Genomic DNA, 17,182 nt, shown 5'->3' on the forward strand with positions numbered 1-17,182 from the left:
ACCTTCAAGCTGTGAGCTTTCAAAGGTGTGAACTTGTGTCTGCATGTCCAATTACATAAGTTAGTTCAAGTGTCCAGCATCCATTGTCACATGGCTGCATCCTCTACAAGTGTTGTGCTTTCCTGTACTTTATTATACAGTACTATACACAAAACAGTAGTAGTTGTTTAGTCACTAAGCGTATCCGACTCTTTGTGACCCCATAGACTGTAGTCCACCAGGCTCCTCTGTTCATGGCATTTCCCAGGAAAGAATATTGGAGTAGGTTGCCATTTCTTTCTCCAGGGGATCCTTCTGATCCAGGGATCGAATTCTTGTCTCCTGCAATGGCAGGTGGATTCTCTATCACTGAGCCACCAGGGAAGCCCATAGAATAGAGCAGTACCATATTTTTATTTCAAGCCTAAGATGTCCGGAAGCAAATGTAAAAGCAGTGGTACATAACTGATTGTGTTAGTTGTGTACCTAGGCTAATTTTGCTGGACTTATTTACAAACTGGACTTTTAACATACTCTTGGAACAAGCCATCCATATGTAGGGACTTACTGTACTAACTCTGTGAAAGCTTTAAAAGTTGTTATTCTTTCTGATGCAGAATAAGTAAAACCTGTTTGAAAACCATTGTAGTTGATTTCTTGTGCTTTTGAGAGATGGATCACGTTTCCAACGGCTGTGAAAGTGAGTGTTAGTCCCTCAATTGTGTCTGACTCTTTTCGACCCCATGGACTATAGTCCGCTAGGCTCCTCTGTCCATGGAATTCTCCAGGCAAGAATACTGGAGTGGGTGGCCATTAGGGAATGGATCTCTATGGAATGGCCATTAGGGATCTCCAGGGGATCTTCCCGACCTAGGGATCGAACTCATGTCTCCTGCATTGCAGGCTAATTGTTTTCCATCTGAGCCACTGGGGAAGCCTGCCAAGGGCTCTAGAATGCTTAATTTCTCAGGGAATCACCCAGGAGCCCCTAGTTCTCACTCCGACCCTTCGTGCTGGTCCACAGACAGCACACAGAACTTGTGACGGTCAGTAGTAAGGCACAGCCCTCTCACGGGAGTTAGTCAGCCACAGAGGGGACACTAGTCTCAGAGTTGAGCAGCAGTGCCAGAAGGACAGGTAGGGGTGCTAATGATTGCGGACAGGCTCCCAGCTGCTTGTCACACCCCAGCAGTGGCATCTATCAGTGAGGCTGGCCCTGACAAGTGTCCTGCATCTTCCTGCCCTCCAGAAAACTGGTCCGAGTTGCTGCTGGTTCTCTTGGCGGGGGGTGGGGGTGGGGGTGAGGGAGTCCCTGTCTGATCCTTTAACCACCAGCCCACCCCTCCAGGTACCAAATCTGCCACCCCATCCTCACCTCTGGCTTATAGGCTTTCCGGAATCTTGACGGTCCATCAGGACTGAAGACCTGGCCGGGCACACAGCTCACCACAGCCGGAAGCCCATTCTCACAGGTGACGTTCTTGACAGGGTCCAGCGACACCTGAGGGCCCAACTTGCAGCTGGAGATGTGGGCCTCCGTGCCTGTGCAGTCCATGGAGTATGGCCAGTAGCGCTGCTTCTTGCGGGCGGCAAACATTCTGCGGGAGGTGAGACAGGGCAGGTGACCAAGACATCACGTTGCCCACCCCTCCCTTCTTCCACAACTGGGCAACGGACTCCTGTCTGGGGCCAGTCACTGAGGTAGTGGAGCCAAATAGACATGGTCCCCGCTCCTGCAGTTCAGTCTTGCTCCAGACAGGGCTCTGCAGGGCATGTCTGCCAGCACTCACTGGTCATGCTGGGCACTGGGGAGCCAGACCTGGAAGGGCAGGCACGGCTTCCTGCTTCCAGGGAGCTCACATTCTAGGAGACAAGGGTCTAACTCAGTGTGTGTACATGCTAAGTCGGTTCAGTCATGTCTGACTCTTTGTGACCCTATGGACCATGGCCCACCAGGCTTGTCTGTCCACAGGATTCTCCAGGAAAGAACACTGCAGTGGGTTGCCGTGCCCTCCTCCAGGGGATCTTCCCAACCCAGGGACTGAACCCAAGTCTCTTACATCTCCTGTATTGGCAGGCAGTTTCTCTACCAATAGCGCCACCTGGGAAGCCCCTAACTCCGTGTAGTGACATATGATACTAACGCCTATAGATGCAAAGTGTAAAATGGGATCTTGGAGAGACAAATACAATGTGATATCCCTCAGCCAAAAAAAGAATGAAATAATGCCATTTGCAGCAACATGGATGGACCTCGAGATGATTATACTAAGTGAAGTAAGTCAGACAGAAAAAGACAAATATCATAGGATATCACTTACGTGATGGAATCTAAAACAACTATTACAAAATATATACAAAACAGAAACAGACTCAACAGACATAGGAAACAAACTTGTGGTTACCAAAGCAGCAAAGGCGGGAAGCTACCCTTCCCCCTCTCCTGTCCCGGGTCTTTGAAGTCTGTGTGCTCATCAGTCATTGGCAGAATCCAGTAAGACGCACTGCTGCCGGACTGCCCACAGGAGAGGCTGCCCTGGGCAGGTTGGCCCCAGATGAATAGAAGCGGAGTCCTGTCCCTATTGGTCTAGCAGGCCTGGAAGTTTCTGCTTTGCCTCAGAGTGAATGGGATGTGAACAGAGAGGAAGGATAAACCTGACAGATGCCACTGATATCTCTCCTTACCAAAAACTGCAACTGGTAGTAATTCTGTTCTATGCGTGCAATGACACAGAATCCTTGAAAGAAAAAGGACTACCTTGGAAAGCTCAGGGTTTGCGCTCAACACAGCTACAGCCAGACCACAGAACTACACAGGAGGACTGCTAATAATCCCAAGAGCCAGGGCTTCCCTGGTGGCACAGTCGATGGGAGTCCACCTGCCAATGCAGGGGACACAAGTTCGATCCCTGGTCCGGGAGGATTCTACATGTTACGGAGCACCTAAGCCCACGCACCATAACTACTGAGCCTGTGCTCTAGAGCCTGAGAGCTGCAACTACGGAGCCCACACACCCTAGAGCCTGTACTTTAAACAAGAGAAGCCACTGCAATAAGAAACTTTCGCAACGCAACAAAGAGTAGCCCCTGCTCACCGCAACTAAGGAAAGCCTGTGCAAAGCAAGGAAGACCCAGTGTAGCCAAAATAAGTAAATAAATAACAAGTAAAAAAGAATTCCAAGAGCCATTGCCCATCCCCATTCCCTGGAAGGCCCCTACACTTGGAAACACAACCTCCAGTTTGTTTCCCATGACACTTGAACATGGGACAGCAGAACACACTTGAGGTGGCGGGTAGGATATTATATAGCTCGTTATGACACAAGTCAGGTGCGCAAACACACCCAGGGGATGTCAGGTGCACAGGGAGTGGTCAGATCTCACTGGATCAGAACATCTTCTAGCTCCCAGTTTTCAGTGACCACCAGCCTCTCCCAGGAACAGATGGACTGAGCTGTCAACACAGAGTGAGGCTCCCTCAGCAGACAGAGCTGCTCTTCCTTCCCCAGAGAGCCCCTGTGTCCTCTGACATCAGATCACAGGAATGCAATCCTCCACAGGCCTCCACCAGGGCAGCCCACCCAGCCCCCATGAGTCACTCTCACAGGCCACCCCTCCCCAACCCCGGGATGCAGACATGGGGATGCAGATAGGAGGCACTGGGGAGGATGTGTGGGCTTCCCAGGGGGCTCTAGTGGTAAAGAACCTGCCTGCCAATGCAGGAGACATTGGAGATGTGGGTTCTGTCCCTGGGTTGGGAAGATCCCCTGGAGAAGAGCATGGCAACCCACTCCAGTATTCTTGCCTGGAGAATCCCATGGACAGAGGAGCCTGGTGGGCTGCAGTCCGTGGGGTTGCACAGAGTCAGACACGACTGAAGCAGCTTGGCATGCACATGCACACATGGACAACCCACTCTAGGCCTGACGGTGGGCGACTGGAGTTACAGGACAGCCACTGGCCAAACAGGAAGCTTGCTTGAGAAAGAGGTATCTAGGCTGATGGCTGGGTAACATTGAGCTGAACTGATTCACCTGAAAATGAGAAGTCCTCCTTGTTCTCCTCCAGCCAAGGAGCAAACCAGACTTGGTAGGGATTCTGCCAGCTCTGTGAGACTGTCTACTTCAATTATACATTCTGGAACTAGGGAAATAACCACAGCGTGGGTTCCGGGACCCACTGAGCCCACTGTGAGGTGGACCTGCACCAAAACTCCACTGATCTGACGTCCATACTGACTGTGGACCACAGGGATGTTTGGGTCCCTGGAATCAGGGTCCGTTCAGAGCCCATGTCCAGTGGTTCCTGAAAGTTCTGATCATTTCCTTTTCCCCAGTGTACAATACAATGACCTTGGTAAAAGATCCCTTTGGGTAAATGACTAACAGTGTACACTTCTGGCAGTGTGCCACAGTACTTCTTCAAGGAGACCTGGCCTCCTCATTCATTCATAGGTCTGTAAACTTTCTCAAGTCTGGACATTGAGGGGCTGGACCTGTTTTTATGATTCAGATCAGATTTTTGTTCTCTTAACCTAGAATTTTTCTGCTTTTACAGACTGAATAAGAATCAAGTAGGCTTCCTTATCTCACTTCTGGGAATACCATGAGACAGCCAGCTAGATCAACTGGTCAACCCCACAAGTCTGCAAGGACCAGTCTATTCCAATTGCTGCTTTGACTTTGCTGGCCACTCAGTAGCCACACCCATCTTGCCTTTGGCCTTGAGCGCTGTCACCTGGCTCCTGCCACCCGGGATCTAATTACCCCCATTGCATTTAGGTTTCCTGACCTGCAGTGACTGCAGCCCCCACCCTAAGGTCTGGCTTACAAAGAAGAGCCCTCAGGGAGCTCTTAAGAACCAGGGAGGGGGGGCTTCCTTGGCGGTCCAGTGGTTAAGAATCCTCCTTGCAATGCAGGGGACACAGTTCGATCCCTGGTCAGGGAGCTTAAGATCCCACAAGCTGTGGAGCAACTGAGCCTTCAAGGACTGGAAGCGAGTGCCACCACCAGAGAGCTTGTGCAGCGTAATGAAAGACCTCGCACGCCACAGCCAAGACCGCCGCAGACAAATAAATAGACAAATATTAGGATAAATAAAGAACCAGAGAGGGAGTCAGGGCTCCCCTTACAAATTTATTCCTCTCTGTCATGGCGAAACATCTGCCTTTTGGACCCTCCCAGGGTCTTAGATGACAAATCCATGGCAACACTCTAGTCTCCCCAAGCTTCTGAATCCCGTTTTCTACATGAAACCAAGGGGATCTAGCATTTCTAATTTTGTCTGGTGGGCCTCCTTTTGGTCCCTGTTTCAGCCAATACACCAAAGCCTTAGAGTCCTAACTCCCGAGATGCAACAAGAGATGCAGTCTCTGTTCAGTAATCTTGTATCAATAAATCCATACCAATAATGGGATCTTGCTTTAAGAAAAAGAAAATGACTACACAATATTCCTGGTCTGGGAGACGGGGCCTTGTGGCTTCAGTTTGATCAATTTCCAGGTACATGTACCACTTCCCAGTCCGTGAGAGGATCATCTGGAGCCCCACTGCCAAAATGGACCTGGCAAAAGAGGTCAGAGATCCCCCTTCAAAGGCCAGAAGATGACTCTGCTCCACCCGCAGTTGAGGAGGAGGTTTTCAGAAGCCCTCTGAACAAGCCACGTGTTGCCTGGGGCCTCGGGCACCCTGTCCTGCTGCGGAGCAGGGCTGATGGCAGCCTTCCTGCTCCCAGGACTGGGCGAAGACCTGTGCCAGGCTGGGGGCTCCGGTGGGGCCAGCAGGTAGGAAGCCTGTCAGGGGAAGGGATCTACTTTTCTTGGCTCCAATTGGAAGGAAAGGCTGAGAAGGTGTCTCCAGGGAAGGAGCCAGCCAGCTGGCGGGAATTCTGTAAACTATTTAGAGAACGAGACCACCCTGCCTGCCCCCATCCCACCCTGTGCAAACAGGAAGATCTGGGCCATGTCTGGGGTGGCTGGGGGCAGGAATCACCACCAGGCAGCTCAGCTGCCAGCACTCAACCTCATGGTGGACCAGAGGCTCTGACCGAAGGAGCCAGGCCGAGCCCAGGGAGGAACGAAGCCTGCGCTGACCCCAGGGATCGGGAGGAAGAGTTGGGGCAAGGACCCCTGTTTCCTGGCTGGAGGCCACCTCTCTCCTTGGCTTGAAAGGGAAGAGGTAGTAAGTCTGCACTCTCGAGGAGGGTGGACCCTGTTGCTGGAGACTCGGGTTTGGATCCTGAATCTGCCACTTCCTAGTTTTATCACCTCTCTGTGATTTCATTCCTTTAGCTGTAACATAAACCCCTTCCTAGAACTGTAAAGCTTAAGCGGCTAAGAGGGCTTACTTGGTAGCTCAGATCGTAAAGAATCCACCTGCAATGCATCACTCAGGATGAGTGTAACTGAATCCACTAGATCTGTTTCTCATTTTCCTCACAGTCGAAGATTTCTCATAATAATCACTTCGAGGGGGCAGAGGACAGAGGTGGCCCTGGGCACTGAATTCTATGTCTGCATCTCCATTGCTGCGCCGCAGATAGGTTCCTCAGCACCATCTTTCTAGATTGCATATATATGGGTGAATATTCGATATGAGGTCAATGCAGGCTTCCCTGGTGGCTCAATGGTAAAGAATCTGCTTGCAATGCGGGAGACACAGGTTTGATCCCTGGGTCAGGAAGACCCCCTGGAGGAGGGCATGGCAACCCACTCCAGTTTTCTTGCCTGGAGAATCCAATGGCCAGAGGAGCCTGGCGAGCTACAGCCTATAGGGTAGCAAAGAGCACACATGCACACTGAGCTACTGCAGAGCTGACTTAGGACAAGGTGGGGCCAGAGTCCCGCCACTCAGAGTCCCTGCCCAGACTCCTTACTTGTACACTTTGGTGTTGTAGGTCTTCTCCCCAGGGAAGCCAAACATGCCGCAGACCACGCGGGAGTTCTTAGCCGTCCAGTGCTTGTCACAGATCTGCTTCCACGTCTTGCCCTCCTTTACCTCCACGTAGCCCTCTGTCACTGGGGTACGCTTGCGGAAGGCGGAGAGGATGGCTCGGATCCGGATGTCCTCCACTTGGATGTTCATGTTCTGGGAGGGAAGGGGGTGGAAGGAGATGGGTGACCTTCCTGGTCTGGCCTTGGGGAGGTGATGGCAGACTGGGCTTATCCTGAGCGTCTGCCCGCTTCTCCCCTTGGGCTCTTGGGGGGCTGTGGGTGCTCCCCAAGAGCACACAGCACATGCAGTGGGGCTGCAGGAACCAGAAGAGAAGGAGCAGGATGACCCAGGCAATCAGACTTAGGAGACACCAGCGCTCCTCCTCTATCTTATGAAAAACACCAGAGGGCAGCAGCCTCCTCATGCAGGGGTCTCAAAGAGCAGAGGAGAGAATCATGTTCCTTGAATGCTGTATTCTAGAGGCAAAATCATTTGGACGTTTTTATTTTACTCCAAAGCATCTGCGAGCAGGCCTGGGAGTCAGTGTGTGTGCCTTCCCAGCAATCTGCCTATAAAATTGAAATTCTGGGCAGATGAGCCCCAGATACCCTGAGCTGGTGGGGCCACACTGCCTTGTGTACTCCCCTCATGTCAGCAGTCTTCAGGGTGGAAAGCCAGAAGAGAAAAGGGGAGGGTGTGGAGAGAAGGGGGAGGGAAGGAGGTGTGTGCCTGGACCCAGGCCAGCCAAGTAGGAGGGGCAAGCCTGGGGCCCAGGAGGTAGGGATGCACACAGTCATGCAACTCTGCCAAGGAAAAGAAAGGAAAGATTCTGAATGTCTTGAGGCCCTTGTCTTGAAAGCCCCTGTTCACCCCTCTCCTCTCCCCATTTCTGTGGCAATGAGCGAAAAGGCAGGAGCCTGCTGGGAGGATGCGGAGAAGCCTGGGGGTTGAAGGTGGGCTCCTCTCCCAGCCCCTGACACTGGGCTGCGCTGTCCCTGCCCCTAGCCCACATCCAAGCCCCCAGGGATTTGGTTACACTGGGGGCCTCAAGAGGCCAAGCTGGATGGAGAGACAGAGGCCTACCTGGAATTTTCCAGGATGATATCTTTTATGTTTTTCCAAGGTTCTCATAAATCTGCCCCAAACACTAAGGACACTCCAGAATCTCTCATTTCCAGCCCGTCTTCTTTCTGCCCCTGCCCAATGGGGCCACCACCAGCTCTCGCAAGGCTCCCCAACTAATTCCCTGCCTCCCTGCTCTCCTCCATCCATCTGACACAGGGCCAGCCCCCAGAGGACTCCTTCTAAACCACAGCTAACCTTGTCCCTTGGCTGACTGCACCTATACCTCAGCCCCCAAATCTACAGTCAGCTAGTATGATGCTGGGAAAGATTGAAGGTGGAGAAGAAGGGGACAACAGAGGATGAGATGGTTGGATGGTTATCATTGACTCAATGAACATGTGTTTGAACAAGACCTCGAAGACAGCGAAGGACAGGGAAGCCCGGCACGCTGCAGCCTATGGGGTCGCAAAGAGTCAGACACGACTGAGTGACTGAACAACACCAATAATAGGACAATAACAAGTACCACTACTTTCTGGGCATTTTCTCACTTAATCCTCAAACAATAGAGGCCTTTATAGTTAGTGTCATCTCCATTTTCCATATAAGAATACTGGATGACTCCAGTGATCTCCCAGGACCACAGAGAGGCAGAGAGAACCTGAGGTTTGGTGTGTGATGCTCTCTGAACCACGCCAGGTGGGACTGGGCAGGGGCGCTGGCAGAGAGGAACCCAACGACCTGGGTGCCCACACCCCCGTCCAGCCAGGATGCAAATGAACTGGGAGTTTGAACAGAACCATTATTTGGGTGCCCAGGGATTCAGGTCTCCTTGCCACTGGCTTCAGGGTGCAAAGCCAGGCCCCATTTCCCCAGTCCTGCGAACTGTTGGAAAGTATGTTGGCTGGGGTGGTGGTGGGGGGTGCCATCTAGTCCTGGTTCGTTTCCATGCAGAGCGGAAGGAAAGCCGCCAGTGGCAGAATTATGCTTGCCAGCCTGGATCCTTGGATCTGTTACAGCTCCCAGCCAGGCCACAGGGCTCGCACCACCAAGACACATGGACAGGAGTGAGCAAGAAAGGGCTGGAGGTCTAGACTGGCTCATGGGCCAGCCCCCTCCTTCAACTTACCACCTCGGGAGGCCAGGCTGGAATTTCAGTGGGTAAGGAATGTGTGATGCCCAGAAGGAAAGTTACCCACTGTGGCATTGGCCCTGAGAGCTACATGAGGTAGGCAGGCTGGGCAGACTTGATTAAATTCACAGATCATCCCCCCTCCCCCCCATCTCGGCTCATGGAGCATCAGCTCAGCTGAGATACAGAGTGTGAACCCAGAGGGAGGAAGGCCAGAGTAGGGGAGCTCAACAGACCCTTGTCTTAAGGCAGGGCAGTGTCCCCTCAACAGAATAATGACTGGTAGGCAAGCCAGGCCAGATGCAGGAAATGGGGCTCAGAAGAGAGAAAGTGCTAGAACTGACATCACTGTTCTTGTGTTCCCACTGACTCACTGCATGTGTGTGTGTGGGCACTAGTGTGTATGTCTGCTGTCACAAAAATGTCTCTCTGGGTGTGTGTCTCTGCACGTCTTTGTGCGTCCACGTATGTGTCTCTAGGGGAGCTCACTGTTCCTGTGTGTCCATGTGCAGGAGGATGTGCACATGTCTGTGTGTTGTGTGGGGTGTGTGTCTGTGCACGAGGCAGAGGAAGATGCAGAGGGTTTCCTTGCGCAGCCCTGGGAGAGCAGTCAGGCCAGTTCCTTCTCCTCTTCTCTCTCCACAGAACTAATTCCTTCCCACCATCGTGGGCTCAAATCCACCTCAGTCATCATTCATTCATCCCATAAAATAGTCTCTCACTCCAAGGACCCCGCCAGCCTCCTCCTTACTGCCCAACCCTGGGGCCCTGGTTCTTCTCCGAATCATAACGATTATGTGGGCCCTCATTCATCAAATGCCAGCCAATTCATTACGTGTCAGGCTCTGCACTCAGAACTTTACATCCATCCCCTTGCTCAGTTCCCATAACAACCAGTGAGAGGGCTAATGGTGTACCCTGGCTGTAGGTGAAAAGCGAGAAAACTTGGGGAGGTTTGGCATCTTTTCCAAATTCACACAGCCAGTAAGTAGATAAACAAAGGTGAAAACTGAGTTCTGAATCCAAGTCCATGCCCCAGGCTCATCACAATGGGCCTCTGGGTCTTCACCCTTCTGCCTTCATCCCATCCCTTGCCAGCTACTGAGATGACACACCTGGGCCTGGGACTCAGCCTTCTGGGGCATCCTTTGGGGGTCCGCCCAATAAAAGCCCACATTTGAAGTCCACCCTGCGCCCCACCCAGAGGAGCTATGAGTCAGGCCGGAGCGTACGTGAGATGAGAGGGCTGCCTCCCAGCTTCCCCTGGACTCAGGCCAGGGGGCAGCAGGGAAACCCTCAGAGGCACGCAGTCAGGGCTCGCTGCTGGCTAACGAGCTCACAGGGGCTGTTCAGAGAGCTCTGTGTAGCAAAACACACGTACATACACAACGGCCCTCCTGACCTCACCGCCTTGGAATCCTTTCCATAACCGCAAGCATCAGAATTTTTTTCCCCCAGAAGTTCAACTTCAAAAGAGCAGTGAAGATTTGAAACACTAAAACCTATACACATTTTTCTTTTCTAACAGAAGTCTCTTTAGACTTGCATGTCTCACATTTAGCCCAAGAGCCCAGAAGCCATCAATATATCTGGCCCCTTTTAAAACTTGAAAGTCTGAAGGCTGGCCCTCCGGCCAGAGACCAGAGTTCACCAAACTCTCCAAAAGGCTTCCCTCCAAGGAATTCACAGAACCTTCTGGACTTGTCCTACTCAAAACTCAGCACATCTCCAAGGAGGGTCTGAGCCCTGGGAGTGACTATCACTGGCTTCCAAAGGGAAAATCAGGGTGCCCTGAGGCCATAACCTGCCCTGCTGTACCTAGTGGGGTGGTGGAAAGAAGGGCTGGGGAACGATCACCAGGGCTGGTCTCCCAGTCTTGTGCTTGAATGACATTTCACATTTGCAGCATCTGTGAATGACTTGCAGATTCCACAATGTGACAGTCTGGGGCTATTGCCAAGGAGGAAAAATCACCAGTTTTGAAAGTCTAGTTGGGGATTGCATCAGGGAAAGATCCAGGGGGAGGCAAGGCAAGCAACCCTCTAAGGACGCATTTCACCGCTGAAAGTCGGCACTCGGCTCATTGCCTCCTGTGGAGGGCATGTTTCCAAGAGCCAGATCTTAGTCCAATTCTTCCCCTCCCTCCCTCTAGAAGTTATCATTTAATTATGCAATTAATTACTTAATGTATCAGACCAAGCCTTCCCACCTGAGAAGTCATCCGCGGAGTGGTATCAGGGGGGAGGATGGAGAGGTAGTGGTCCACCATCATCCCACCAGGACAGACGACTGGCTCGTTCTGCATGACTGCTGCTCACTTAGTAAGCCCCTTCCCTCTACAGCTAACAGGTTCCTGCATCTTGCTCTCAAAGCCCTTTATTTATTTGGCTAATTTCTAAATTCTTTATTTATTTGATTTTTGGCTGTGCTGGTTTTCCTTGCTGCATGGCTGTTTCTCTAGTTGCCGTAAGTGGGGCTGCTCTGTAGTTAGGGTGTTTGGGCTTCTCACTGCAGTGGCTTCTCTGGTTAAGGAGCAAGGGCTCTGGTGAGTGGGGCTTCAGTAGCTGCAGCCGGTGGGCTCAATAGTTGTGGCTCCTGGGCTCTAGAGCACAGGCTCAATAGTTACGGTGAATGGGCTTAGTTGCTCTGCGGCATGTGGGATCTTCCCAGACCAGGGATCAAACCTGTGTCTCCTGCACTGGCAGGCAGATTCCTTACCACTGAGCCACCAGGGAAGCCCTATTTGGCTACCGTTAAAAAACGGGCTTCCAGATAGAGATCGATTTTCCCAGGTGCCACCCTGGCAACCTCGTCAGCACCTCACACCAAACGCACCTGGGATGCCCTTGGTCTTTCCTCTTCTCACTGAGAGAGGCAACGCCCTCAAAGTTTGCAGCCCGCAAGCCTCTTGCTCCCTCTCTCTTCCTTGCTCATATGGCTCATTCTGCCCCAGCCATGCTTTTCCTACCCTTTTCTATTGTCCAGGCATGTGTGCAATGAGAATTGTGGAAATAAGAGAAGAACATCACAATTCTGTTTCTTTGGGCAGATGAATGACTGACCCCGTCCTCCTCAAACGTGGCTGGCATATCCATCTAGCTGACCACTGTGCACTCATGTGTTTGGCTCAAAATCTTCCCATGGCTCCCCAAAGTCTTATACTCCAGGTCAAGAGCCTCCCTGATCAGACCCACCTCATCCCCTCCCTGTCCTTTCTCCAGCCTTGAGCATCCCTTTTTGCCAGGCTGGCATCACTCTTTTAACGTCAGCATCAAGCTGCTTCCTGCAATTCTTTTTTGCTTTCTCTCTACCAATGAGCATCCTCCTGACCCTTAGAAATAATCTCACTCATTCAATCATTTGAAGAATACCAGATGAAGGATACCAGTCCCAGGAACTGTGTGAAGTTGACATTAGTCAATCAGATCAGCAAGTCTCTTGTCACTCATGGCAGAGGGGAAAAGACAGTATCCTCTCTCTTCCATGAAGCCCCTCCTCCCTCAAATATCTCATCCACACAGATTTGACTTCTTTATTCTCTAGCATTTGCTTTCTGAGTCCCTCGGTTTATCCTTGGCTTATATTGACTATCTTGTACTATTGATGTTTCCACGAGTTTTGCCACCTCATCAGACTGTGGGTCGCTCAAGGACAGACCTGTTTTTCATTCATTCCTATATTCCCCATGGCAACTAGCACCAGACACAACACATAGTGGGTCCTCACATATTTTTGTAATAAACTACCAATAATAATCATTTAAAAAAATCCAATTACAGGAATTCAGCTTAACTAGAAACGCTGAGTTCTCAAGCCAGAAATGTAGTAAAGGCTCTCTTTATTCTTTGCTTAATGCAAAACAAACATAGAGGCTTGCCTGTCTTCACAGCATAAGCATTTCTTGTGTGACTTACCGATGGACAAGGAGATAGCTGCATATTATCCATGGAATCTCTTGCCATCCGAGCTATTTAACACCCTCCCCTCTTCCCCCTAGAAATCTGGGGTTAATAAATAGTTATTGAATGGAATTAAAAGCTGATCTGACCATCAGCACATGTTCAGTCAGTTTATCCAAACAGGCAACATCTGTAAACAGCATGAGACATGTTGTACTGGAAGAGGCTGGCTACACTGTAATTATCCCCTTTTGATGATCAAATCTGAAATTCACAGCCTAAGAAGTTCCTGGGAACATTCTCGAGCCAGTGATTCCAACTGGGCCAGATGGATGAAAGGGAAGAGGGAAGGCAGTGCAGTGATTTCTGTTGCTCAGTTCTGTGTGATGGAGACCTGCCTGGGTGGAGGGGTCAGGATGGGAGTGGCACCAGAGCTGAGGTCATGCTGAACCACCGGAGGAGAAAGCTGGCAGTCTGGGCCCTTCTCCTATAAATCAAGAGCTTTGCAACACTGCTGGAGAATCAAATGCTCTGTTTCATTTTCCAACCTGAAAGCAGTGGAGCAGGTAACAGAGGCTGCTTCCTTGGAGACGAGGCAAAGGCTGCTGACCACAGGAAGCTGGCACGACACCTGCGCCTGCAATTGGTCCCTCTAAGCCAGCGGGAGTGCTAAGGCCACAAACCAAGCAAGTCTGTGGACCTGGCCAAACCGCCCAGCAGGCTCCCAGGTGCCTGCTCCTGGGAGCCTGCTCCTGATGCCTCTCCTCCTAGCAACCATCACCACGGTGGCAAAGTAATGACTTCACTGTGTGTATGTGTTAGTCGCTCAGTTGTGTCTGACTCTTTGTGACCCCATGGACTGTAGCCCACCAGGCTCCTCTGTCCATGGGATTCTCCAGGCAAGAATACTGGAGCGGGTAGCCATTCCCCTCTCCAGGGGATCTTTCTAATCCAGGGATCGAACCCTGGTCTTCTGCATTGCAGGCGGATTCTTTACCATCTGAGCCACTAGGGAAGCCCCTTTCTCCACTACTGGACAGCAAACTTCAGGACGGTGAGACTGTCCTTGAATATCATCAGTGATTCCTAGTACCCAGCATAGAATCTGGTACTCAGTTGAAATGTATTGAATAAATGAATGAACAGACAGCCTCCAGCTGCCTTAGGAACAGTTGCACGGAGATGGGGCGGGGGCATTCATTGTCACTGACCCCTCTGGCGTGGCTAACTCTAACGGGCCACCTGGTCCCTTTGTCACCACCCTCTACCTTAGTCATATCAGAAGCCACACCCTACAGAAAAGACCTTCCCAACCAGGGCAGAAACAGGCTTTCTCCAGCCCAGCTCAAGCCCCTACTTCTTCCATAGAGAATCCCTCCCACGAATCTCTCCCCATGAACCTCTCCCTTTTGAAACTGCTGCACAGTTTACCATCCCATCCACACTGTTCAAAGTTGGAGTACAGGACTTCCCTGGTGGTCCAGTGGTTAAGAGTCCAGGAACACCAGTTCAATTCCTGGTCCAGAAAGATCTCACATGCCATGGGGCCACTAAGCCCCTGTGCCACACGTGCTGAACCTGAGCTCTAGGGACTCAATTACTGACACCCAAGCCCCTAGAGCCCATGGCCTATGCACCACAAGGAGAGAACAGGCCCCGCCTTGCTGCATTTAGAAAAAGCCTGCTTAGCGCAACAAGGACGCAGAGCAGCCAAAAATTAATCGATTTTTAAAAATTTTACAGGTAGAGTACATATCACCATTCATTTATTTCATCTAAAACAAATTATAAGGCTACTTAGTCACCGATTTCATCTAACGAGTAAGTAAAACATTACCTATTTCTTTCAACTGACAAGCAGCTATGATGGTGCTTGTGATTTTCTAAGGGTTGTGGGAACAGCACAGTGGCCAGGAGTCAGGGCTCCCAAATCTGCGAGGATGTGCCTGGTTTCCAATATCCTGTTCTGTTAGCGGCATAAACGCCCTTTTGCTTCTTGGATGTGGTGAAAAATAGGTCACCCTCGAACTCCTTCTCTTGTGCCCTTCGTGGTGGCTGGCGAGCTCAGACCATGTCGAGGCTCTTGATAAACAGAATCATGGAACATTAGCACCAAACAGGGTATATATAATACCTCTTCTTGCCCAAGGTCCCTGTAGGCAGGGAGAGAAAACCCAGGAGGAGTGACATGTGACGTCCAGCTTGACAGCTGGGCAGATGCTGTGGGCTCCCACCGTGGTCCTCTACCCACTTACTGAAGGGCCCAACACAAACTGCCCACTTGCTACCATTCCTTTTGCCACAGAGGGAAGCCTGCCAGCTACGCAGCAGCCATCAGGGGAAGCAGGGCTATATTTAGCTTGGATGGACCACCACCTTCTAAACTGCACAGAGATGAAAACAGACCCCCCTTTCTTTCCTAAACCGCCCAATGCAATCTGCTATGCCTCCTCTCTGACGGGGAGTAGGGGGTTAAATTCCTGGCTGGGAAGTGTTTGGACCTTTCTAGAGTTAATTATGGGCTTCCCTAGTGACTCTGATGGTAAAGAATCTGCCTGTAATGCAGGAAACCTGGGTTTGATCCCTGGGTTGAGAAGATCCCCTGGAGTAAGAAATAGCAACCCACTCCAGTATTCCTGCCTGGAGAATCCCATGGACAGAGGAGCCTGGCAGGCTACAGGCCATGGGGTCGCACAGAGTCAAACAGGACTGAAGTGACTTAGCACACAGAGTTAATTACCCCTTTCCCAGCTTCAGGCTTCCACCCTCAAGAGCCCCCAGATGCTGGGGAGATAAGGCTGCCACTGTGGGGAAAGCCCTGAACCATTTGGCAGTTAACTGTGACTAATAAAAACCTGGACTCCTGGAATTTAAAAAATGCACAACAGCCTCCATCCATGTGGTTAAGAGCAGAAGAAAGAGGTTTTTCAGGTCTCTGGGTCCCTCCAGTAGGAGGTGAGAGTGTGGAGGGGAGGGGTACCGGATGCCCCCACTGTCAGAAGTGAATATTCTCCTCCCACCTCCATCCTCATCCTCCTTCTGGCCCCTCCAGACCTTCTGGGCTGCCTGCTGTCACAAAGGAGAAATTGGGGCTCTGAGGCCACTCAGAGGATGTCTGTGTTAGTCACTAATTTGTATCCGACTCTTTGCAACTTCATGGACTGTAGCCCACCAGGCTTCTCTGTCCATGGAATTTTCCAGGCAAGATTATTGGAATGAGTAGCCATCACCTTCTACAGGGGATCTTCCTGACCCAGGAATCGAACTCAGATCTCTAGCATTGGAGGCAGATTCTTTACCATCTGAGCCACCATGAAAGCCCATAGGCCACCCTTAAATTGCACAGCTGGAGGATTTCTGATTAGTTCTGGGAACCTAACTGCTTTGGCAAAAGAGCTTTTCAAAAATGGTAGAGGGCTTCCCTGGTGGTCCAGGGGTTGGGAATTCACCTGCCAGTGCAGGAGATATGGGTTTGATCCCTGGTTTGGGAAGATCCCACATGTCACAGGGCAACCGAACTCATGCACCCTAGAGCCTGTGCTCCGCAACAGGAGAAGCCACCACGATGGGAAGCCCCCCGCACCACAATTAGAGAAAGCCCACACGCAGCAACGAAGACCCAGAGCAGCCAAAAATAAAAATAAGTTTAAAAAAATGAGTAGAGAAGAAAGTGAGGTGGGAAGGCTGAAGAAAAGGAAAAGACCCGTTGTGTTCCCTGACCTAACAGCACCCGGCCCCAGCCACGAGCCTCTCTATGAGCACATGACTTAGCAATGTGCAGACGGGCCAGAGTAGTGACTGCTGCTCACAGGGCATCTGGATTTGTAATCTCCCCTTATCTAATGTTTTTTCCAACTTGTCCACAGCCACAGACAGGAAACAAAGCCTCTTGATTTAAGAGCCTCTGAACTCCTGGGAGGTTTGCTTGGAGCTCTGTTTTATAGGTTTAGAAAAGATCTATGCACTTGAAACCAACAGTATTTAACATTTATTATTTGCTCCTGCTTTCCTCTTTTGAAGAAGGTTTTGAGAATTGGCCCGAGACTCATTTTCTTTCCCCCTTTATAAAATGCTGTTTTACAGTGAAGTGTCCAGGGACCCAAGAAGGGTCAGTCCCTCTGGACATATAGTTGCAAGTCTCAGGCTCCAAAGGGGTCAGAACTCAGGGGTCCTGC

The 17,182-nt window shown here is 51.1% G+C and overlaps 1 protein-coding gene across 2 annotated transcripts in view; it reads right to left on the reverse strand.

Moving 5' to 3' along the window:
• The window catches only part of LOXL2 (lysyl oxidase like 2), a 117,528-nt gene that overhangs the window by 47,401 nt on the left and 52,945 nt on the right, over nucleotides 1-17,182 (reverse strand). For both annotated transcript variants that reach the window (XM_055427228.2, XM_055427227.2), the window contains exons 4-5: nucleotides 6,853-7,064; nucleotides 1,355-1,577 (exon numbers count right to left, since the gene is read on the reverse strand). In XM_055427228.2, coding sequence (XP_055283203.2) covers nucleotides 1,355-1,577; nucleotides 6,853-7,064 — 435 coding nt within the window. The remainder of the gene's footprint in view (nucleotides 1-1,354; nucleotides 1,578-6,852; nucleotides 7,065-17,182) is intronic.

Source organism: Moschus berezovskii, chromosome 7 (genome assembly GCF_049115385.1).
Source record: "Moschus berezovskii isolate FMDL1 chromosome 7, NW_MosBer_1.0, whole genome shotgun sequence".
Lineage (NCBI taxonomy): Eukaryota > Metazoa > Chordata > Mammalia > Artiodactyla > Moschidae > Moschus > Moschus berezovskii.